Source organism: Cryptomeria japonica, chromosome 1 (assembly GCF_030272615.1).
Source record: "Cryptomeria japonica chromosome 1, Sugi_1.0, whole genome shotgun sequence".
Lineage (NCBI taxonomy): Eukaryota > Viridiplantae > Streptophyta > Pinopsida > Cupressales > Cupressaceae > Cryptomeria > Cryptomeria japonica.
In genome coordinates this window covers 642284104-642309644 of record NC_081405.1, presented here as the reverse complement: position 1 = coordinate 642309644, position 25541 = coordinate 642284104, and the positions used below count along the sequence as shown (strand labels likewise).

At 38.1% G+C, this 25541-nt stretch overlaps 1 protein-coding gene across 3 annotated transcripts in view; it reads right to left on the bottom strand.

Moving 5' to 3' along the window:
* Positions 1 to 25541, bottom strand: part of LOC131042467 (uncharacterized) — a 254284-nt gene that overhangs the window by 171919 nt on the left and 56824 nt on the right. For all 3 annotated transcript variants that reach the window (XM_057975760.2, XM_059220584.1, XM_059220580.1), the window contains 5 exons: positions 21339 to 21434; positions 21118 to 21165; positions 20718 to 20774; positions 20158 to 20261; positions 19893 to 20010 (listed from right to left, as the gene is read on the bottom strand). In XM_057975760.2, the coding sequence (XP_057831743.2) occupies positions 19893 to 20010; positions 20158 to 20261; positions 20718 to 20774; positions 21118 to 21165; positions 21339 to 21434 (423 nt within the window). The remainder of the gene's footprint in view (positions 1 to 19892; positions 20011 to 20157; positions 20262 to 20717; positions 20775 to 21117; positions 21166 to 21338; positions 21435 to 25541) is intronic.

The following is a 25541-nucleotide window of genomic DNA, read 5'->3' as shown; positions in this document are numbered from 1 at the left end:
GTGCATGCCTACTTCAGCTGGTTGAGTGTATGTTAAAGCTACTCGTGTGCTTACTTGTCATCTGTCAGCTGCTTCATCAAATTAATTTTCCACATCATCCGTTGAGTTGGCTGCTTCCGTAAGTTGCAAATAAGGACTTTATTCTTATTTAATGAAGTAAGAAGAGCATGAAAATAAATTCCGATTGATTATAGTCTCGGGCCATGTATTTATTTGTGAAGGAAAATACTAAGGCTACAAATGCAAGGAGTGTGTCCCACTATTTTATAAGTTTTTGTGCATGTCATTTGGACGGCTGTGTAAAGTTTGTTTTCTACTTTGAGGAGCCTACTTTGAGGAGCCGTTTCTTCCTTTGCCAGATGTTTTGTGTGTCAAACCTTCAATTCTTTTTAACTCCTTTTCAGTGCACTCATAAACACGGGTCACATATTCTGAGCAGACCATAACAACTTTGGCATCCACAACACATTCCTCAAGTTTAACACACAAAACTTGAGTGCCAATCTAAAGAGACTCCATAACGTTAACATCTTCATGTATACAAACTGTCAACTCATGATTCTGCAAAAATAAGGGGCCGCTATTCCAAATCAGCATATCAGTCGTTTCCTAATGCCTTTGCATGATGTCTTCATAGATCTTAATCAACTCTCCTTTCATGAGTGGATAATCATCAACAAGTGCTGGTTCAAGAGATGTCTCCAATTGAAAGTTGCATGTTCTCCTACCTGCCTTAGCTGTCATGAGTGGATAATCATCAACAAGTGCTGGTTCAAGAGATGTCTCCAATTGAAAGTTGCATGTTCTCCTACCTGCCTTAGCTGTCATAAAACTATTCCATACCTACACCTCCTTAGCTGTTAGTTTATTTGCCTCCAACCAACTCCATGGTGAAGTATCCATGACAAACCACACATTATCAAATTGTAGGATCTTCTCATTAAGCAATCCCTTAGTTTCTACAATCAGCTCTCTAAAACAATATGCCTCATATGATCTTAAAAAGTATTCCTCCAATGTAATCATGTGTACGAAACAAGGAAAATCAATCTCACCATGGGCTCTCATAACTTGCATGTAGCTGGAATCTAAAAATGGGTTGATGTGTCTTCGACATCACCATCTTTTGATATTGAGAAGTCTTCTTGTTCAACATCTTGAAATTCTGATTCCTCTATCATCCCATCTTGCTTAAGGCTTCCACATGTTCAGCTAGGAGCCCAAACTTCTAGACATGTTGATTGATCTTTTGTCTTTCCCATGACCATCTGTAGGTTGCAAGTCACAACCAAGTGATTCCGCTTTAGGCATAGGGTTAAGGTTGAAATAAGTGTCCACTTTTTGAGCCTGTGCTCTCGCTGAAGTCTTACTGGATCCATCTTAATAGGGTAGGCTAAGTTTCCCAACCTTCCTGCGCAAGTCATTATGTTATTCCCTATTGCCCCTATGAGGCATATGTCTCATCCTTACTTCTATATAATCTCGTAGAGATATATCACACTGAAAATCAAGTCTTGTAGCAAGCCAATCTTATCTAAGCTCATCCTACAATTCAACCAATGTAAGATCATTCCTTGCAGGAAGTTCCACTTTGGGTGGAAAGATGGGCATGAGAGGTCTAGCTAGAGCTGCTCTGGGGTGTTGATTAGCAACTCTAGGTTGATCCCCTTCATTTGTTTGCTCATTATTTCTTTGATTGTTGACCCCTACCTGGGCTGGTGCATCAACCAACTATGCAATACGCTGATTGGTTTGCTCTTTACTTCTAAGCAAAACATCCAAAAGGAGTGTTGTGCGATCTGGCTCCTTGACCCTGATACCTCTTTCACACATGTTCTCTGAATGTGATGAATGCTTTGAATGGTTCTCTGAGTGTTGTTCTTCTATATCTGAAGGCCAATGTTCCCAAAAACCTTCTTCCCATTTCCTTAGTCTTTCCTGGTATCTTCTTTCTTTGTCATTGATGCTCATAGTTATCCATTAACCCACTGGATGGCAAGAAAAACTATTCTCTGATACCACTGTAATGTCATGTCCCTGTTGTTCTTTTTAAATTAAAAATACTTTATTATCTTTTTTTTGTTCATTATTTCAAACTAGAAAGAAGGTGCAGAAGGGTTTTTGTTTTTTTTTGTTTTCTTTGTTTTTGATGAATCAGCTGAGTACAATGATAAATAGCAGCAGGAAATAATACTATCAACATGCAATTTAGCAGCTAAAAATTCTAGATGTAAAAGCTGATCAAAATATTCAATTTTTCAACAATGTAACAGCAACCCAGTTCATAATAAACCCTTACAAATCCAAATCAAACATACCCAGAAAAAGTGGCTGGCTGGGAACTACTGCTGTCATAAAATCAGACCTACAATTCTTCATATCTCGGCACCACACCTTCAATTTTGAGAGCCAAATGCTAGTGAAGTGATAGAAGGTTGCCTGCAGCCCCTAACCGCCCAATTTGATTTGATAAAACCTTTCAAAACTTGTATAATCAGCTTCAACAAATCTGCAACAGCCTTGTAATGATTGAAATATTTATTTTGATGGGTCCACATATTGCCTGTAGAGTAATAGTCACAGATCTCCGACACTGTATCTTTCAACAGCATAGGAAATGTCATCAATGAGGGATTTCGTCCTCATTAACAAGAAGATTGCCTCCAGAAGAAGTTGCAGCCTGTTGTGACCATTTCACACATCGCCCCATTGAAAATGGGGACCCCCTCTTTTTGCTCGTTTTTCCCTCGTTTTTCGCCTTCGTTTTTAGGATTTTGTTAGTCAGTTAGTTGTCTGGATTTAGGGTCAAGCCTTAGGGTTTTTATTTTTTGTCTTTTCAGGCCAAAATCCAGTCGTTTTTGAGAGCTTTTGAGCTTCCTTTTCTAGGATGCAAATTTTGAATGCAATGAGTTCGCCAGAATGGTCTAATATTCAATTGGAATGTTGATGCAGAGCTTAAATTGGTCTAAGTGTTGAGAGTCAAATGTGAATTTTTGTCCGATTGAATATTTTGACTAAATTTTGACCCTTTTTGATTTTTGATCCTGGGCATTGGAAATGTTTTGTTTTCGCCTCGTGAAGTGTTAAAATGTGAAAAATCATGTTATTTTGGCCTGTAGGAGCAAAATCGCTCCTGTCCCTCAGTGAAGGACGGGAGCTCGTTTTCAAATATCTCACTATTCCTGCAGAGTCAAGACGAATTTCGAGTTGGAAGTGATGGAGAACAACGAGATCTTTCCATTGAATATAAATTGAAGATCTTCATGAGCACAGAAATGCCTCCAAAAGGAAAATCGCTCCTGTCCCTCAGTGAAGGACTGGAGCTACAAATCAAATTTTGCCTTGTCCTTGCGAAATTTCGACGACTTGATGATTTGAAGACGTCCAAAGGGAGATGCTTTACCAAATGAATATAATTTGAGATGCAAAAATGAAGGAGAATGGTCCAGAATGCAAAGTTCGCTCCTGTCCCTCTCCAAGGGACCAGAGCGAAGTACCTTATAGCTCCCGTCCCTCTCCCAGGGACCAGAGCGATATCCTTCATTAGGCAAAATCCAGGCAAAAACCAAGGCAAGTTTACGTTCAAAAGCAAGAGAAAGCATGAGATGAACTCATTGAATACAAATTGAAGATTTTAAAACGTCCACAGGGGTCCCAAAAGGCCTAGTTCGCTCCTGTCCCTCAGGAAGGGACCAGAGCGATTTTTGGTATAAATGATTTTCTGGCTAAGTTACAAGCAATGTTAAGGCATGGACGAATGGAGTGGAGTATGACGAGTCCGTTGAATATAAATTTAGAACCTGACAAAGTGAAATAAGAGCCACAAAAGGAGGATCGCTCCTGTCCCTCTCCAAGGGACCAGGGCGATATAGTGAATATATTGCTTTTCACTCAAGTTTGAAGCCGATCCAAGTCAAGACAAGGTGGCAAAGGACATTTCAAGGCATCTTCATCAAACACAAGCACTCAAAGGTCGTTATAATGAAGAGATTTGCACCCTAAGACCTAGATCGCTCCTGTCCCTCAGGAAGGGACCAGGGCGATGTTAGATATATTGGCCATTTCATGCAAGTTTTACGTAAGGACAAGATTTTGCAGGGTCTTAGAAGGTCCATGGTGCCTTTTGAAGATGGTATATAGAGATTTTGAACGTAAAATGATCATCATTTTGAACATGGAGACCATATCGCTCCTGTCCCTCTCCAAGGGACCAGGGCGATTTGCCTTGGACTCTTCGTTTTGTTTCGAGTTCATGCCAAGTCAAATACTCCACAAGATCATACAAGGTCCAAGGCATCGTTTGAAGATCACATGCAAGAGTCTTGAACGTCCAAACATCGTCAAACATGCTAAAATGCTCACATCGCTCCTGTCCTTTGGACAAGGACCAAGGCGATCCCATCAAAAGCACTCATAATCCTTCACAGTCAAGGCAAGGCGAGGATAAGCAAGGCAAAGGACGGCGTTTGGAAGACATCACAACAAGGATCGAAGTTTAAAGTTGCTAAGATTATGGAGAAAGACATGGATCGCTCCTGTCCCTCTCCAAGGGACAAGGGCGATGATCCCTTTAAACGTCCAAACACGTCATGAAAACAAATGGAACAAGCGCAAAAGGAACGAGCAAGGATGTTATTCACTCTACAATGAAAGATCAAAGGTCGAAGATGCATAGTGAGCGTGAAAATATGGAGATCGCTCCTGTCCCTCTCCAAGGGACCAGGGCGATAAACATCCAAAAGGCACCCATGAACACATGCAAGATGATCTAATTCGGAGGACCCATTAAAATGATCGATATTGAACGTGGAGATGAAGGAGTTGAACGTAAAAAAATGCAAAAATCACGACCAAATCATGGATCGCTCCTGTCCCTCTCCAAGGGACCAGGGCGATGAGGTACGTCCCTTTCATTTTCATAATTTTGGCGCCAAATAGACAATTCGAATTTCCTTAAATGCTAAAATCGATAAAAAATTGAAAATCCTATTTAATTTGGCATTTAATACGGCGTTGAACATTTATTAATTATTTTGCCTTTATTAGAATCGAAATTTGCAAATTAAAAAACGTAAGGCATTTAATAATTAATTAATTAATTAATAAAAAGCGCATGGAGCGCTCATTTAAGGGAGGTCAGCCTTGTTATTTCATTTAAAATCATTAAAAAATTGTTTTATATCCTCAAGTCGGCCTAAGGGATGAATGCAATGCAAGCGCTATATATATAGAGGGTGAAAACTATCATTTTCACATAATCATTTTTATCCTTCATGCGGATTAAGGAGAAGCGAAGATAGTGCAAAGTATTTCATGTGTGGTGCGAATTCAAACCAAAGGTGGCGCTAGTCTATCAAAGGGTGGTGCGATATTTGAAGACTTCATTGGAGCGAATTTGCCAAGGATCGAAGACCACGTCAAAGGGGCGAGACTTGGAAGATTTGTTTGGGCGAACTTGAAGGTCCATTTGAGCGAATTGTCAGAGGTGCAATTGAGGATCGCGTTTAATCCAAGGGTGGCGAAGTGGATTTTCTTGAGGAGATAACATTGAAGACTATTTATACCTCAATTTTGCCTAGGCAATCTTTTCCTTTTTGCATTCTAGAGTTAGCTCTCTATTGAGGTATGGCGATTTGATTTTATTGTTTTATTCATTCATTGTCATATTTTAAGTTTTGGAATTTTGAATTTTTTTGAATCTCTTAGCTCAATCGTTGCTTTTTAGGAAATGATAACTCTAGGGACTTATCATGAGGTTTCCTAAAAAATTCTCTCTCTAATCAACGTTATTCATTGCAAAATATGGTCCTCATAGTGAAATGTTGTGTAGGTATGGCGACCCCAAAGGCGGGAGCATCCACCAGTTGCTCAGCTCTCATGAAAGAAGATCAGAAGACCGAAGAGGTGGAGACCAAGATCGTGTCGAAGTGGATCAACATTGGAGATACAAACTTGGGGAACTTTAGCACGAAGAAGTTTCGAGAGGTCCCCTACATTGGCAAGCCATCACCTGTCGCCCGGAGAATAATAGAGAGTGGCATCATTAAGGCGGCCGGTTTTCCCCCAGCTATTCAGTGCCACGAGTTGATGATCGAGTGTGCCCGTCACTACAATCCACAGTCCAGGACAATTGTGTCCAATGAGGGAAACACTTTGGCGTACCTTTCAGAGGAAGCTATAAGTGAAGCTTTCCATCTTCCAGAGCACAGGGACATGATATATAAGAGCATTGAAGGAGCCAGATCAGTGTACGATGATGATCCAGATGCTTGCTTAAGCATAATTAACAAGAACTGGCTACTCAAGAGTCGTCCCCGTCTAAGCAAGGTACCGAACACACCGCACCGGATTGATTTCCAGGAGGAGTACAGAGATTTGATTACTATGCTCAACCGAGTTACAGGAGCACCTCATGCCTTCTATTTTGAGAAGTGGATGTTTTACTTCATCCAGGTGATTATTCAAGGAAAGGGTACGATACATTGGGCTAGGATAATTAGCCATTGCTTAGACGTACAGTTGAGGAGACTCAGGGCTACTAAGTCCTTCCACATGAGTTCATACGTCATCTATGCTTTGATCAGGAGTGTTGAGTACGCAGGACTACCTCACAGAGGAATGATTGGAAGAGGACCCGGTGAGGTCAGAGCTTGTGAATCCTATGCCTACTTGCATCATCCGCCAGGGAAAAACTACAAGTTAGTTAATGATACCTTCACGATGAACATCACAAGGACGTTGCAAGGAGGGATTCACAACAGGTTATCTCAGGATGCCCAAGAATTCATCAAGAGGTACGGTGCTTGGTTCATTCAGTTTCCCAAGTTCACTTACATTAGAGTGCATGGATGTCCTTTACCTCCATACATGTTGCCGAGGTATCCGACAAACAGAATTGTGTTACTTGAAGTAACAAGGCAGTTGGCAGCGTATGTGAAGGCATTCAGACACAGACATCAGAATGGAGTTCAGGTACCTATTATTTTGGGTAATTCAGTTGAGGTATGTCCTAATGTCTTAGCCATGGATGACGCAGAGAAGGAGTTAGCCTTGTATTCTTTTTCATCTTTTGCTTGGAGAAATAGTTTTGATCCACATGGACATTTAGAGGAGACGGTCGGTAGAAGATTTAAACATGAGCACCAAATTGAAGATTTTATGATGAACCTCCTAGATGATCTTGAAGTGAAACGAAAGATACATTCTAGATTTCCTTTGGATTTCATCAGGAAATGCAGGATTTACAGAGTGGCCGACCAAGCTCAGGACAATGGCAGGCACATCCAGTCTTCCTATGATAGAGAAAGCAAAACAATAAGGTTGGATTGGAATGAGCCCGGGGTCGTGGATTTAGATGATTTGATGGTACCAGTCTTGTCTTGTACTCGCAGATGGGTAGACGTTCAGCATCAGAAGTTGAGAGAACAAGGCATAGCTATGTCTTTTACTTTGGAAGAGAAACCAGCCGAAGGTGGAGCTAGTGTGAGTGAAGGCAATCCTAATCCTAGAAATTCAGGTGAAGGTAACCTTCGATGTGCCAGTGAGGGCAATCTCCATCCGAGAGGTTCGAAGAGAAAGGAAAGATCAGAAAAGAAAGAGCCTTCCAAGAAAAAGCAAGGTGCCAACAAAGATCAAACACCAGGTACTTCTTCCAGACCAGAGGATAGAACAATTCGAGTGGAAGAGTCCATGGAGTCGATGGTACAGAATGACAAGCAGGAGGAAGGACAGGCACAGCATGTTTCATCGGATGGATCTCTCCAAGACTATGATTTAGAAGAAGATAATGAAATAACATCTCCTCCCAGACAAGAAGAAATAGTACATAAAGAAATTCAAGTTCAAGAGACAAGATCGAATATCCCAGATTGGTTGAAGGAAAGATTAACTAGGGTGATCGTAGTTGAGGACGAGGACAGTGCAATTGATTTAGAGAGCCTTGTTGGACGTTCACATGTGATAACAGAGAAGAAGAAGGCTACAAAGATGTCCAAGATGATTCGAGATGAGACTGGATCTAGGAAATTGCAGATAGCTACACCGGCAGCAGATAAATATGAGGGCGAGATCCTAGCAGAGGATTATGATATACAGACTTTTGAATTAGGACCATCCACAGCAGAGCAGACTTTAGATGATGCCACCGACACATTTGAGGCATTGAAGGACAAGCTTAGAGAAGAAGTGGAAAAGAATAGAAAGCTTGAGAGAGAGAGAGGTGCATGGAGGACATATTTCAGTCACATCAACGAGCCTTTGGGACGTCAGGATCCAGTTAGATCACCAGTACAGGCATTGCCCCTTCAATCGATCAATGAAGCAGAAAGATTCAGGAACCTGGTCCAGCGTACATGTAGTTGGATGGATAGATCTCATACAGTGGCCATAGAGTTTGTTACAAGGATGACGAAGATCATTCATCAGGCTATCCAAGTTCTTGAGATTATCCATAGATTGATGGCAACAGTAGCTGCATTTGCCCATACCAAGGACGTTATCATCCCTGTCTTGAAAGTAATAAGACATACATCCAGAAGAATTTTAGCGCAGGAGAGGATCTTGGAAGGTGATTCTCACAGTTTGTTCCAGTGGTCAACCTTACTCCATATAAAGAGTGTTCTCTTCGAGGACATCAGTGTTAGATGTGGTCAAGTTGAGGAGGTGATCAATCCGATCCAAGACAGAGTATTTGAGGTACTTCGTACCATTCTTGGCAGAAGGATCGAGGTCGAGACAGATGTGGATATGCAGGAATTTGAGGATAGAATCAAGATCATCTTTTGCAAGGACGCAGATGTTACAGATGAGCAGTATGCCACCATGCTCCTGATTGATAGAACGAAGGAACTTGAATCTACTTGGGACGCAGCTCTTCTAGATGCATTCGATCAGGTCATCCACTTAGAAGAGAGTATCAAGAATCTTCCCGAGATTCCAATCACAGAAATCGAAGGAATCGTGACAAAATTCATTGCATATGCTAAGAAAGAGAATTGGAAAGGGAATAAGATTCTAGATGAAAGGTTGTTACAGATGACATGACATCTTATTTCTCATTGGTTGATACCTCCTAGGTTTTTGTGCCGAATTTAATATTTGGCTATGTATTTAATATTGTTCAGTAAAAAGGAGGTCATTTGTAACAAACCCTAATTAGGGTTTAGGTGTCATGATCTTGTCCGTTGATTTACTTTCAATCTGGACCTTTCATTGTAACTGGGGATGCTATTTATACCCCCATTTTTCATTTCAATGGGTAATAGATAATAGAGTAATAGTTGATGTAATAGAGAAGAGAGATTAAAGCTAGAAGCAATTTTATTTTGTAGCAAGATTGAGTCTTGAAGAGAGAACTTCAAGCAATTGTTGTACATGATGACTTGGAAATCAATAAAATATTGAAGTTATGGTGTTTTGTTGCAAATTTCTTGAGTTATCTTCATGGTTGTTTGATACACTTGAATCGTGCTCAATCGAGGTAGTTTGTTAATTTGAAAGACTAAGTGTGAGATTTGATATTTGGTAGGATTCGCAATCCAAACCACTAGCTTCTTGCTGATTGTAGGAACGCCTTGCGTGGTCGACTGGAGAACACTTTGAGTCCTTAATCTTCAATTATCATTGTGTCTTGGATATGTACCTTCGTAGTAGTGTCCTTGGTCTTTGATGCATTGAACATCATTATATTACCTTAGAAGATCGCACTAATTTCAATTGAGTTGTTATCTTATGGCAAAATTGAAGTTGGTTGAGTCTTGCCAAATCTCGTCCATGCTAAGTCATTCATAGGGTTAGGCTAGATTAGACCTCTTAAACCCTATCCTTTTGCTTTTTTTTTGAAAGTTCCTTTAGTTTAGTAAAATCTTCGAGCTTCGAAAGCGTAAGACCCCTTGGAGGAAACAGCAAATCACATCATACCACTAAAAGCTTGTCCACACGTGGAGACCCCACTAAAAGAACCTTGGAGTCTACCTAACTGATCCTTTACGCGAATCTTCAGCAGTTAGAGACTATTTTCTCAAGAGAGGATAAGATGCCTATTGGTATTTTATTCTGTGTATGATTGTGTATAAAATACACGTCAACACAGCCAAAGCTACACAAATATAATAACCCAAATGAATGAACAAAGGCTCTAAAAGTCACTTTATAAACTCAAACTCAATGCTTTAATTAAGGTTGTGCAATCTTTTAATTTAATTTTTAAAATCACCTTATGTCTTCCTAAGTTGGACGACAACTTGAGCCTTTATTTTATATTTATTAATAAAAACACCTTATGACCCTTGGTCGTAGGAGTCCCCCTTTTTAAAACAACGTTATGTTGATGGGACCCTCGAATAACTTATCTTTATAATGTTTAAATAACATAAGTGAAATATTTTAATTTCCACTTAAGACCTTATGTTATTTAAAAATAAAATCCTAGACCACATAAAAAATAAAATTACACCCAAACCTCAATAAATTGCCACCAGAGTTCCCTATTCTCTTGCCCATTAGCCTACAGGAACCCAACTGAAAAGGCTAAAGGTTCCCTTTTTCAATTGGTTAGGAAGAGGACACTACAGCAGCAGTAATTCATCTGTTGCCACAATTTGCATGTGTTTTCTATACATATAAGGTGAGTTGAAAGGGTAATACACATGTTCACACCCAAAGGCCATATTGCAACCTCAACTTGTGCCAAGTCCATTGTACCATCCTCTTTATTTTCAACCAAATTAGAATGAACACTACCAAGCATTATTTCACAACCATGAATCTCACAATGAACAAGAACACTAATGAGTATTACAAACAAGCCAGCCTCTTTGTCAGGTGTGGGATCCATACCACCAAGTCATCATCCACCTCAGTTGTCGCTATTCCTGCTTGCATGGTATCCATCAGCTTTAAAGTGTTTGAACGAAGATCAAACACCATGTATGCATATTTATGTTCCTTAAAGCCACCAATATATCGAGGCTCCCACCAATATATTTTAAACACCAAACTGCTTCTACATTCCACTACCATTTCATTCATTATGATATTACATATATATAGGACTTGGATATCCTATATTATAGGAGGACTGTTGTGTCTCCAATAACCACTCCTTTGTTTAGAAAAGTTGTTCTAACAATGTGAAATATAATCCCATACAACCAAATACAATTATATAATTTTGCAATGTTCTATTATTAAATTAACAAACTACAATAATTACATGAGTTGTTACTACATATTCATTCACACAATATTATTCTCACCCATGTGAACACTAAATCCTAACAGTTAGATGCCTAATTGAGCATTATTGGCTATCATCCATATCAATTTATAGACACAACCAATCATTGTACACCATCATGAGTTCTTGAATCATGATTCTCTGTTCATATATAACTCCTACCACCTATTCTACGTTTTCAAACCTCTAATATTTTATATATGAATATGTTGTGTCCATCTAATATTTTATATTTCATTTGCCCAAGGGTCAGCCTGGTTAATTTTCCTGCAAGATCTAAGTGTGTGTCATGCAAACTGTAAAAGTATTCAAATTTATGTTCAAAAATTGGAATGTTAAGGATTTTTTCTTTCTTTAATTTCTTAAACAATATTCAATGCTATTAATGTGTGCTCTCTTAGTTACTTCTGATTATGAACTGAAACTTCTTTGGTTGCAGGTGGCTGTAGATAACATTTATTGATTTCAATATCATCTTCAGCATGCTTCACGGCACATATATAGGCATTGCCTTGGGAGATCAAGGCATGCCTTGACCGGACATGTCTCATGACATGTCCGATCAAGACATGTCTTGATCAAGGGTGGTGCCTCTTCATAAAGCAAACCGATAACTATCGGTTAACGTCAATGCCGATACATAACAAATACCAATCGGTTTGTGATTTAATGCGGTTTGTTTATCATTGTAACCGATAATAAATTGGTTAGATTCTAATGCAATTTATCATTAACCGAAAACTAATCGGTTTATACTTAATGCTATTTCGTGGTAATCAGTGGTAAATGTAACCCGATTATGGATCGGTACAAGAGCAAAAATATGTTAAGGCGATAACTATTATAGTTATCATATGACAACACTAATTAGTGTTGTCATATGACAACTAGAATAGATATGCAGAACCGATACAATCACAGCATATAAATGAAATCTTTGCATAGCAAATACGATCATATCTTGATCAATGATAGAAATGCTTATAAAGATGATTATGATGTCTACCATTAGTATGTAGATTTATCGATAGGATAGATGATTGAATGAGAGACTTCATTTATCTCTCATTCAATCATTTATCTTGCCGAAGCTACATTGTTTCAATACTTCCTCTTAGCTAGGGAAGATAAACGGAGATCTATGTAAACATTGAAATAATCATCTAATTATATAGCATCACATTTCTCATAATAGAATGTATTACATGACTTCGTAATACAAAAGATCAAGTCACATATGCTCGTGACATGATGTATCACATAACACGTGATACAAAAATATATCACATCATCTCGTGATATAGAGATATCACATAGCACGTGATATCAGTACCTTGGATATAAAATAATTTGAGAATATTGAATTCTCTTATATCCAGGTTATGGTATGTGCACTGACATTATGTCACATAATGTCTACCATAACATATCATGGCACATCCATGAGTCAAGATGATATCAAGTCAGCATGATATCAACATTACAAGATCGTCACCTTGTAATGTTCAGTACAAGTGTTCATTATCCAGAAAGTCATCACTTCTTAGAAATGGACACAGGGGGAGGAGCCCATAAAGTCATAACACGACAAAAGAAGTTTACAAATTAAACATCTTATATATTAGTACAGATTATAAAGCAAATTACAATTCAATCATACCATGTCCTTTCCTGAAGTGTTCAACTTTTACTCTAGATAGAGGCTTGGTCAGTATGTCTGTTGTCTGGTCTCCTGTATTGATATACTGCAACTGAATCACATTCCTATCCACCATGTCTCTCACATAATGGTAAGGAATCTCTATGTGTTTGGATCTATCATGAAATACAAGGTTTTCGGAGAGTTTTATACAGCTCTGGTTATCACAATGAATTATAGTAGGCTTCAGTGGCTCACTGAATAATCCCACAAGTAGTTTTCTAAGCCATGCAGCTTCTCGTGCAGCCATGGAAGCTGTGATATATTCGGCCTCTGTAGAACTTTGAGCTATTGAAGACTGTTTCCTGCTAATCCAAGATATCATGGCTAAACCCAAACTGAAGCAGCATCCTGAGGTGCTTTTCCTGTCAGTCACACTTCCAGCCCAATCTGAATCAGTGAACCCATGAAGATCCAAATCAACTTTCTCATACTTGAGTCCATACTTAAGAGTACTTTGAAGGTATCTCATAATATGTTTCACAGCCATAAGATGTATCTCCTTAGGTTCACACATGAACTGGCTCAAGGCATTTACTGGATAACAGATATCAAGTCTAGTATTGACCAAGTACATTAAAGATCCAATCATCTGTATGTAGAGAGTGGGATCTACCAATGGGGAATCTGCTGCTGCCTCCTTCAATTTGTGAAGATTAGTTTCCATACGAGAAGACATGGGTCTACAGTTCATCATACCAAATCTCTTCAATATGTCTAAGGTGTATTTTCCTTGCTTAAGCACAATACTGTCAGAGTTTTGCCAAACTTCTAATCCAAGAAAGTAATGTAGAAGGCCTAAATCCTTCATATCAAACTCCTTTTCAAGGTCTTTCTTACATTGTCCAATAAGGTGATCTTCTCCTGTAATCAAGAGATCATCAACATATAAGATCAATATCAGCATATCACCTTTAACCCTTTTGAAGTATAGATTTGGATCTGCATCATTCTTTGAGAATCTCAATCCTTGAAGATAGTTGTCAATTCTTTCATACCAGGCCCTAGGAGACTGTTTTAAACCATATAGGGCTTTCTTTAATTTGCACACGTGTTTCTGTATTGTGGATCTCAAACCCTTCTAATTGTTCTAAGTAGACTTCCTCCTCAATTTTACCATTCAAGAAGGCAGTTTTCACATCCATCTGATGGACTTTCCAACCTTTGGCTGCTGCAATGACCAGTACTGCTCTGACTGAGCTGTACCTAGCAACTGGAGCAAATGTCTCATCATAGTCTATCCCTTCTTTCTGTGAGAATCCCCGGGCAACAAATCTAGCTTTGTGTTTCTCTATGCTACCATCTGCGGCATGTTTGATTTTGAACAGCCACTTGGATGAAACAACGGATTTCCCTTTTGGCCTAGGAACAATTTCTCACACATCATTGTCAAGTATGGAAGTATATTCTTCAGACATTGCATTTTTCCAAACTTGATGTTTAAGAGCTTTTGGTACACTAGAGGGTTCTGATTTGGAGAGATCATTCATAAGGGCTACATAGCTAGAAAATCTTCGGGGCCTCTTACTTTCTCTAAAAGTCCCTGAAGGAGCTGCAAAGTCCCTTGCATCCTCCAATGTTTTGTGAGCCCACAGAGGTCTTTTAGGGATTTCTTGGGGAGGAATATGTACTTCATTTTCTTCTAAACACTCCCTCTGAATCTCGGGAGTGGGATCCTCTTCTAGGTCTGAAGATGGAGCATAGGTTTCAGACTCAATAGAGTATTTAGCCCTTTTGAAGGCTATGTCTTCTTCAAATATAACATCTCTACTAAGTTCAATATTGCTATGTCCAAGTACAAAAATTTTGTAAGCTTTAGAGGTTTCACTATATCCAACAAAGATTCCTTTTCTTCCAGAGGGTTCTAGTTTTGTCCTTTTCTCTTTAGGTATGTGAAAGTAAACAGGGCAGCCAAATATTCTAAAGTGGGTGATATCTGGCTTTATCCCGGTGAAGACTTCTTTAGGGGTTTTGTCTTCAATGTGGGAATGAGGACATCTATTTTGTATGTAAACAGCAGTGTTGGAGGCTTCTATCCAAAGGTGAGTTTCTAAGGTCCAATCAAGGAGCATGGCTTTGGCTGCTTCTACAATGGTTCTATTTTTCCTTTCAGCAACCCCATTTTGTTGGGGGTTGAACAGTGAACTCCCTCTTAATCCCAGCTTCTTTACAAAATTCCCTAAAGATGTCTAAGGTATATTCCCTCCCATTATCAGTTCTTAGGACTTTTATTTTCTTTCCGGAAGAGTTTTCAAAGAGGGATTTGAATTCCTTAAATCTCTTGAGAATCTCTTCAGATTCTTTGCGTTTAAGGAAGTAGATCCAGGTCTTCCTGGAGAAGTCATCAATGAATATTACATAATAAAGGAACCCTCCTAATGATGGTACAAACATTGGCCCACATTGGTCAGAATGAACTAGTTCCAAAACATTACTCATTTTCCTAGAACTATTTTGAAAGGAACTCTTAGTATTTTTGCCTAGGGCACACCCCTTACATGTACCAGAATGGTATTGTTTTAACTTAGGCAAACCAATTACTAATTTTTCCATTGAACATAACGCACAAAAGTTTAAATGACCTAATCTTCTATGCCAAATTTCATTAGAATCTACAATCTCATGAAGTAGGCTAAGTTAGACTCAGTACATACCTTGTACAAATAGCCTTTTCTATGTCCTAAGGTTATAGCCTTCTTGATGGAAGAGCTTTGTGGCCATACTAGAGCTTTACCATTCATGAAGGTTATTTTGTACCCATCATCTTCAAGTGCAGATATGGAGATTGAGTTCCTCTTGATGCCAGGAGCGAATAGGACTCCAGTGAGTTGGAGAGACATGCCTGTCTTCAGCTTAATGGTGCAAGTACCAACGGCTTTCACTGGATGTGCAGAGTCATCACCAATGGTTACTTCTTCATTAGTTTCTTCTAACATGGAATCCAATAATTCTCTATACCCAGTGATGTGTCTTGAAGACCGTGATACCTCAATGATGAGCGAATAGTACCAAACCGGTACTGAGAGGGGGGGTGAATCAGTACAGGCAAAAATACAATCCAAAACCGGTTTGACAGCAAACATTTCAAATGACTGGCAGACAGTGATACCGGTTTGAAACAGAGTGCAACCGGTAAAGCTAAGAATGTCTGAGTCAAGCAGTAACCGGTTACTCACTTAGCTTTTCACTCAACTCGAGACTACACTACCATTTCACCCTTATGCATAAACAGGTAATCTATCATCAGACCACAATAACAGCTAGTTCAACATGTTTTATTGACAGGCATAAAACACAGAACCATCATATGCTTGACAGACAATAGCAAAGCATCACAAGATAAAAGCATCACACATGACACACATATTTTTCACGTGGAAACCCAACTAGGAAAAACCACGGTGGGGATGAATATCCACAAGCTGTTTTTTAACTCTTTAGAAGTCCGCTCTGTTAGAAGCCTTGTCCGGTTAGAGACATTACAATAGGTTCTACTAGGAACCGATCCTGTTAGGGATCACTCGGTTAAGGGTTAAACCCTGTTAAAGGTTACCTTGTTAGAGGATTTCAAGAACTCAATAGCTAAAGGATTCCGAACTCAGTAGCTTTGAATTACCCTGTTAAAGGATTTTCAGCAAGCCGGTTAAGGCTACCCTGTTAAGGGATTTTCCAGCTGTTGAGGTGGTTAGAAATCCACAGGTATTACAATGATCTGGTAACAACACTCAATGCCAATGCAAATCCGCTTAAGCTCCTCTTCACCTTCTGCACTTACACTCTACAGGTATCACTTCTCTCCTTTTGGTCTGGCAAGAATCATGTATCCCTTCTCTTGGATACACACACACAACTTTTGCCAACAACCTCAGAAAGAGACACAACATCGACCTTATAGGAAAACAGATAGGTCGGTAGCATAAACCCTAAACCCTAAACCTGTTAGGTTAAGGAATTCAAACGGTTCAATCCTGACCGTTGAGCACACTGCATTAAATGCAGCAGATCTTGATCCAAACTCAAGACATTCTCCATCGTCCATTTCCACCGATTTTATTGCGGCTGATAACCCATCACATGTTATCACCGTTTTACAGACTTCGCACATTCCCGAAGTAGATAGGAACAATCTCCCTCATGCAAGATCCTTCACGCACACAAACTTACGTGGCAACATGATCTGCTCTTCTTTACAATGCTAACTCATCACACAATATCATCGGTTGAGGCACACAGGCTTGAAGCACATCAACCGGAAACCCTAAAGTTGAGACTACCAACCGGTAGTCATACAATACTTCCATATGCCGGTTCCCATAACTATATGCCGGTTCATCATGAACAAGCACACCGCTTCACTTTGGCACAAATGCCGGTTCACAGCTCTTCAACATATTGACATCAATGACAACATACAATGTCATTATGTCCTCATACCGGTTCACATAATGCCAACAGACCCACTGTCAATGATCCAGGTGTTAGATTTATTGGATACTTGGCTTGAGAGGGCAGAGTAGAATACATGCTTCTCGGAGTCATATTATTCCTTTTTCACTTTTGCCAATGTAGCTTGTTGTTTGATTCTATCCGAACATCTTGCTGCATAGTGTCCGTATTGATCACACCTAAAGCATTGAATGTGAGAGTTGTCTTTCTTAGATGACCTTTTCTCATGTCGATTCTTTCTCTTCTTGAAATGTTTCTTCTTGCTTTTCTTGTTGGAGTTGGTATTTAGGACATGGAGATCTTCATCTATGTTCTTTTGCTTGATCCCCCTTTTATTAAACCTTGACTCCTCTTGAAGACAATCTGCTCTTAGCCTATCAAATTTCGAATATTTAGCCCTTGCACTAATGCCTCGAACGAATGTTTCCCATGTACAGGGCAACCCATCTAGAGCAATGAGCGTTAGCTCTTTGCTGTGGATCTCATATCCAAGCGTTGCCAGATCATCCCTTAGGGCTGATATCTGCATAAAGTATGCATTGATTGACTCTCCTTTGTTCATACTTATATGATTTATTTCCCTTTTTAGAGCCAGGGTTCTACTTGCGTTGTTTATCTCGAATGCACTTTCGAGTGCTTTGAACATATGTTAGGCAGTCTCATGTTTTGTTATTATTGGCATAATGTGATTTCTCACTCGATCAACAATGCTCTTCATGGATTTTTCATTTCCCTCGATCCATGCCGATTTGTCAGGTTCATTCTCAGGTTCTTTAGATTCAACTTTTACAAATGATTCAACTTTATTTTCTTTTAGAATCATCTTAATTCTGAATTTTCATGCTGAGAAATTGTCACCTCCTTCAAGTCTATCCTCAAATCTGATAGCGTTAGCCATGGAAATGTGATGTCTATATCCTCGATTTGAACTTCTCAAATTTGAATGCCTTAGGTTCGATCACCTTGGCTCTGATACCATGTAAAAGTATTCAAATTTATGTTCAAAAATTGGAATGTTAAGGATTTTGTCTTTCTTTAATTTCTTAGACAATATTCAATGCTATTAATGTGTGCTCTCTTAGTTACTTCTGATTATGAACTGAAACTTCTTTGGTTGCAGGTGGCTGTAGATAATATTTATTGATTTCAATATCATCTTCAGCATGCTTCACGGCACATATATAGGCATTGCCTTGGGAGATCAAAGAATGCCTTGACCGGACATGTCTCATGACATGTCCGATCAAGACATGTCTTGATCAAGGGTGGTGCCTCTTCGTAAAGCAAACCGATAACTATCGGTTAACGTCAATGCCGATACATAACAAATACCAATCGGTTTGTGATTTAATGCGGTTTGTTTATCATTGTAACCGATAATAAATCGGTTAGATTCTAATGCAATTTATCATTGACCGATCACTAATCGGTTTATACTTAATGCTATTTCGTGGTAATCGGTGGTAAATGTAACCCGATTATGGATCAGTACAAGAGCAAAAATATGTTAAGGCGATAACTATTGTAGTTATCATATGACAACACTAATTAGTGTTGTCATATGACAACTAGAATAGATATGCAGAACCGATTACAATCACAGCATATAAATGAAATCTTTGCATAGCAAATACGATCATATCTTGATCAATGATAGAAATGCTTATAAAGATAATTATGATGTCTACCATTAGTATGTAGATTTATCGATAGGATAGATGATTGAATGAGAGACTTCATTTATCTCTCATTCAATCATTTATCTTACCGAAGCTACATTGTTTCAACACAAACCACCCCATGTTTGAGTCTCAATTTACATTGTGAAGCTGGATTGGGGCATCTAAGCTTGGCCTAGATGTTATTGTGGGGTCACCCTGCCTTCTAGCACTTTCTAACCGGACATCAATAAAATAAAAAATATGAATTTATATTTTATTTGATATATAAATATGTAATATTTTGCATATCCTTTGTACATACCTGGTAAATACATTATCAGTGGTGCAAAGGCCAATTACACTTCTTTATTCACTTGGACTCCAAACCTGTGGCTCGATTCAAGCTTTTGGTCTATCATTGAAAAAGCAAAAAAATAGGATCTTTGCTTGTATTAGCAAGGCTAAGAGTTTCTGCAACCCTCTTGATGTAGTCTTCTCAAGAGAGAGATTTCCAGGGCTGATGGAAATTGTCAGGCCCTAGGTATATCTGAACATAAGCTTTATTTCAGAAAAAGTGAAGAAGTTGGAACTCTGGGAAAAGATAGTGTTCCAGAAGTTGCACCAACTCTATGCTGACAATTTTCTACTGTTAATGATACATTAATATGTAATTTTTTTAAGCCAAAAAAATACAATATTTTATTTACACATCAATATCTGCCTTTGTCACATCATGTGCAATAAAATGGAGTATAATATCAAATAAACATATCCTATTTGAAAAGCATGTGATTTCCTGTCAATGTGGTAGTCCATTTTTAATCTGTATTGTGCAGATAATAATGCAAACCTTGCGTAGCCTATCTAATGCTCCACTAGTGTCAAATGTTTCCACGCCATGCTCATCAGTTGTCACAGCAGCAAGCTTTGCCAATGTAATGCCAGAAGAAAATGGATGTCCAGGGTTGCTGCATAATAGACAAAAACAGAGATTGGACATTAATTTGAGAACTTGCACTTGGTTTGTATATATCTGCCTTTAATCATTTACAAAACTAAATAATACAAAATAAATGTAAGCCTTAAGATGATCAGGAGATCACATTTTTGTTTACCTCACTTGGTCTTCATATCGTATGTGAACATTGCTGATAGAAACTTTTAAATTCCCAACAATGGTTGCAATAAGAGAACCTATCCATGAATTTGTTTCTGGGGACTAGCACAGAAAAATCATAGCACTTAGTTTTAATTGCCTTTAAAATAATTTACGCAGAGCACAGCACTTCACAAATTTCAAATAAAAATAGCTTCCTTAAATATTATGGCTTCAAGGTCCAAAGAAAATAATTCCCTTAGTCTCTTTTCTACAAACGGAAAACAAAATCATGCCAAGAACAAAAATTTATAATTATGATACGTTCCAGAATACTGTACACATTTGTGCACACATGGATGGGCATGTTCATGTAAAAAGAAACATGAACCTTAAAAAGGGCAGAATGCTGCATTCCACAAAGCTGAAACCATAACTTATAGTAGAAACCATAATGACATAAAGATACTACCACAAAAAAATGCAATATATCAATGCATGAACAAATTAAAACTTCCTATAAGCTAGTTGTCTCTAAGAATAAAAAATTCCACTCTCGACAATTAAACTTGAACTTACACTTTCCACTTTTGCCTTTTTCTTATCCTTTGCCTCAAGCATAGCCATCTCCGCTTTCTAGAAAGGAACAAAATAGTGTATATTTAATGAAACTGAAGTTAATAAATAATGTATCTTCATGGGACAAAATAATGAAAGATTGAGGCTTGCTCTAAAAAATGGAAAAGATGAAGCTGCTAATCTCTCATGCAAATGAGTTCATTTTATTTTCATCGGTGTTCACAAAATCATAGAGACAACCAATCTGGTATTTTTAACAAAATTAACCAACTCAAACAGCTCAACTACCGTATAGAGTACTCCTAATCAAGCCTAGTGTTTGCTTTTGAAAATGACATTCAAAATTTACTGATATCAAGAATTGCAGGTAAAAATATAAGGATGCTTATCAACTACACACCTCAATTTGATGGCGTTTCGCTTCAAAAAGTCTTTCTTTATCTTGCTCCTGCAACAGAGATGTTACACCATGTTGATAACATCAATATTAAAATAAATAAACAAAACTAATACATGTCGTAAAATATATTACAAAAAAAAAAAAAAAAAAAAGTTTGACGATTGCTCTGACATAAATATTCTTCACATAAACAGAATCCTTTCTTTATCTACATTGCATACCGTGAAAGAGTAATCATCTTGTGCAGGTTCAGCAAGTACAAAAACACGGTCAATAAGAACAACAACTGGCTCTTTTCCAAGGCTCTTCCAAGGAACCTACAGCAAAGATTCAATGAGTAAACAAATGAAGTTTGTAAGAGAATTATTTCCTTTATACGGTCATCTACACTCAAAAGAACTTTAGTCTTATTGTGTTCAATTATAGTGAGCCATTTATCAAGACCACCAATAAAAGCTACATGGTGCCATCATTATTAATATTAGGCAAGTCAAATTACCAACATTGAAAAAAATCTGGAAAGGAAAAACTAAATAAATGTATGATCACTGAGTGCCATACTGATGCAAATGGTAATAAGTAAGATGATAAAAAACAACACGCACATATAAAATGTACGCATTAGTGAGCAAAATACTGAATGCCTCACTTGGTTTTAAAATATGATGTACTTTATGTTGCACTTTTGGGCATTTTGATGACAAAAACAATGTTGATGACAAAAACAATTTCTACACATTTTGTTCTGACGCAGCGTAGATGACTCTCATATGTTATGATAATGATGTTAATGCTACAGAGTCTTGAGGATGTGTTATATTGAGGTTGTGTGTTTGGATGTGTTGTGTTATGAGGCTGTGGTGAAGATGCTTATGTTGGTGACAATACAGAGTTAGTCATGAGGGTGTGTCAGTGATATGTTGATGAAGATACAAAATGGTGAAGACTATTTTTTATATATCCAATCTACTCTTTGTATATGCTTCCTTTGAAAAGATGTGCAATGTATTTTGGATTATATAATTTGATCTTTCTTTGTATTCAGATGAATGTCTTTTCTCTTTGCCAAGAACATCTTCTCAGACTTAATGAATGTTCATCTTCTTGGTTTCTTCCTGCAACTCGATCCAGTGTTAAGTTCAGTCGGTCCTTGTTCTTTCAGCATACAGCGACAGTAATGGCAGAGTAGTCGACATCCTTCAAGCAGATTAGTTGACATCTTGATGGCAGTATGATCTACATTTTTCTTAGATTATACTCATACAGTTGTCTATGTCAACAAATATGATTAGTTTACTTAGCAGTTGATTTGTTTTTATTATAGTTCATTTAACTTAATGAACTTTTACAAAAATGGTCGAAGACAGTTATTTGGTTACAAGTTTTTTTTTGCATCTCAATATAAAATGAAAAGTGGGATCGACAGGGTTGGAGATTTTTTGATCTTAGACTGAATGGTTGATCTCAGAAATGTGAAGAAACAATTTGATATGACAGAAGCTCAATGAAACAGAGATAGTGCTTTTTGAATTTGTTTTCGAGGGGTTGATCTATGTCATGTGCAGAGATAATTACTTATGACTTATGTTCGATTCAATTGTGATGCTGCAGATTTATCAAAGAAGTTTTACTCTGCAATAGATGAATTGTGGTTTGTATAGAAAACAGAGGGTCATCTCTGTATGTTTTCTTTCTGCTCTAAACATTTGATTATTGTCAGTGAGGCATTGAACTTTTGTGATATCAGTGAGATACATTGTACTTGTCAGTGAGACATTTTGAGTAAGCCAGTGAGGCATTCTTTGAGAGTGGTTTTTATACCCCAGAGGGTTTTCGACTCATAAATCTTTTGTGTTATTTGTTGTGCTTATTGTGTTCATTATTTGATTGTCATTCAAGTCTGCAAAACTAAGAGATTCAAATCTTACAATGAACAAATGATTCTTACTTTCATGTAATCAGTTTTATTGACACTTTACCCTTCCCAACTAAATATGTGCATTAAAATCAAAGATTTCGACACCACCAACCAATATCTCAAAAAATCAAAGGGCATGCAATCTTTAAAATCTCAGCTGGCCAAAGCAGTATAGATATGACTGACGGGAATCACAAGTAAAGAAGCATTGGATAAATAATAATAAGACTTACGCGATCTACAAGCAAGAAATCAAAATGTATTGGAACAAAATACTAAAAGGAACAGAACTAACAAGTGACAATGGGACATTATATCATAATGCTTGTTCAATATTTCATGAAGACAAATTGCATTCTTTTGCAGGTTATGATGTTATAAAAGAAAAGTTTCAGATCATCCCTAACTAATATTGAATTAAGAACAAAATATAAATGCAGGTTAAACCATGTTAGATGTGACATTTTCACAATGATTATCAATACCTATCAAGCAATCACAGAATTTCACAAACCAAGAATATTGTTTTTGTTTTAAAAAAATAAGAAAACACAAACATTAAATTATTCCTAACTTATACAAACAATAGAGCTGATAAAATAAATTAGTCTCTACAAGGAGGGTGCCCCAACTAATTTTTGGGTTAAAAACATGAAAGTAAAATTAAAGGCACCTCTAAGGTCAACCTAGATGCCAAGGTTGGACAATGATAAGGAATTAATCCTAACTTAATTTCTTCTAGGATGCAGGTAAAACCTAAAACAACTTAGATGATGCTATTGAAACAGGCTCCCAAATTCTAGTTTCTACACTTCTTTAAAGCAATAACCTAAGGAATTGGAAGCTTAAACAAGTCATTGGTGACTTCGCATCCTTAATAAATTTCAAAAGCATCAAATTTGTCACGCAGCTCAAATGGCTACCAAGGCGGCAGATATTTAATCTAGGCAAGCTTCCTTTCTCAAGGCAAGGAAAGTCTAGAGTGGGTTGATAGTGATCCAGATCCCTAGTAGTCTAGGAACAAGACACTAGATGAAGACCTAGATGTATTGTAAGCTATGTTACCACGAGTTTCCGGGACGGGGATGGCAGGGGACGGCAAGACGAGTTTCCGGGATGGCAAATTTTTTTGCCAATTTTGGGGACGGCGGGGGGACGACAAAGGGGACGTGTTGTGACCATTTCACACATCGCCCCATTAGAATGGGGACCCCCTCTTTTTCCTTTAGGTTTTGCTTTCCTTTTGCTTGTTTTTCTCTCTGCTTTCTAGGTTTTTTGAGTGAGTGAGTGGTTTGCCTGGGCTGGCTAGATTAGGGCTAATCTCTGAAGCTCGTTTTTAGGGTTTCTTTCAAGTTGAGTCTAGCCTTGCTTTTTAGAGTTGTTAGTCGTTTGCCTGAAACCTCAAGATTGCTATAGTGAAGCATGCCTTTCAGGGGAGTCAAGTTGGCTTGATCAAGGAACAGGGTGAATAGGCCTCAGGTCAGGTCGGGACTAGATTTGAGGATTTTCTTGTCAGAGTCCTGTTTGTTTCCCTATCTAAGTCAGTTGAGCAGAGCCAGTGAAGAAAAGGAGTTGGTTTGATCAAGTTTGATGGGGGATGAAGTGAATCAAGGTAACATCTAGCTTGAAAATGTCAATTTCGCTCCTAACCCTGCCAAAGGGTCCAGGGCGAAAATCCTTGTAAATCCTCCTTTTTCCTCTCATTTTTGACTGAATGATGCTTTCTAGGGCATGTTTGAGGGTGAATTGATATGTTCTTTCCTGGAGAGGAAGTTGATAGATTTTGAAGAGCAAGATTGATGCCTAAAGGAGATTTTCGCTCCTGACCCTTCCAAAGGGTCCAGAGCGAATTTCATCCTAAACCCTATTTCTATCATTGGATAGACTTGCAACCTTGTTTTGTAGATTGGAAAATGACCTAACTTTGCCTTGTGAGGTAGTTTGAAACTTGAAAACTGAGCAATTTGGCCTAGAATGGAGATTTCGCTCCTGACCCTTCCAAAGGGTCCAAAGCGAAAATCTTATTAGAGCTTATTTCTTCCTAACTTTGGCTAAGTTTTGATGTGCAGGGTCTCTTGGAATGAAGATTGGACATTATTTGATACCTTTGAAGATTTGGAAGCATGTAAAAATGAAGAACTTTGGACAAAACAGTGAATTTCGCTCCTGACCCTTCCAAAGGGTCCAGAGCGAAATTCCCAAAAGCTCTTATTGTGCAGTGAAGAAGGTCAAGTTTTTGGCATGAATGAAACAAGAACAACTTGCTTTTGCCTCTTGAAGATGTTTTAACTTGGAAAAATGAAGGATTTTGCCCAAAAGGAGAATTATCACTCCTGACCCTTCCAAAGGGTCTAGAGCGAAATTCCCAAAAGCTCTTATTGTGCAGTGAAGAAGGTCAAGTTTTTGGCATGAATGAAACAAGAACAACTTGCTTTTGCCTCTTGAAGATGTTTTAACTTGGAAAAATGAAGGATTTTGCCCAAAAGGAGAATTTTCGCTCCTGACC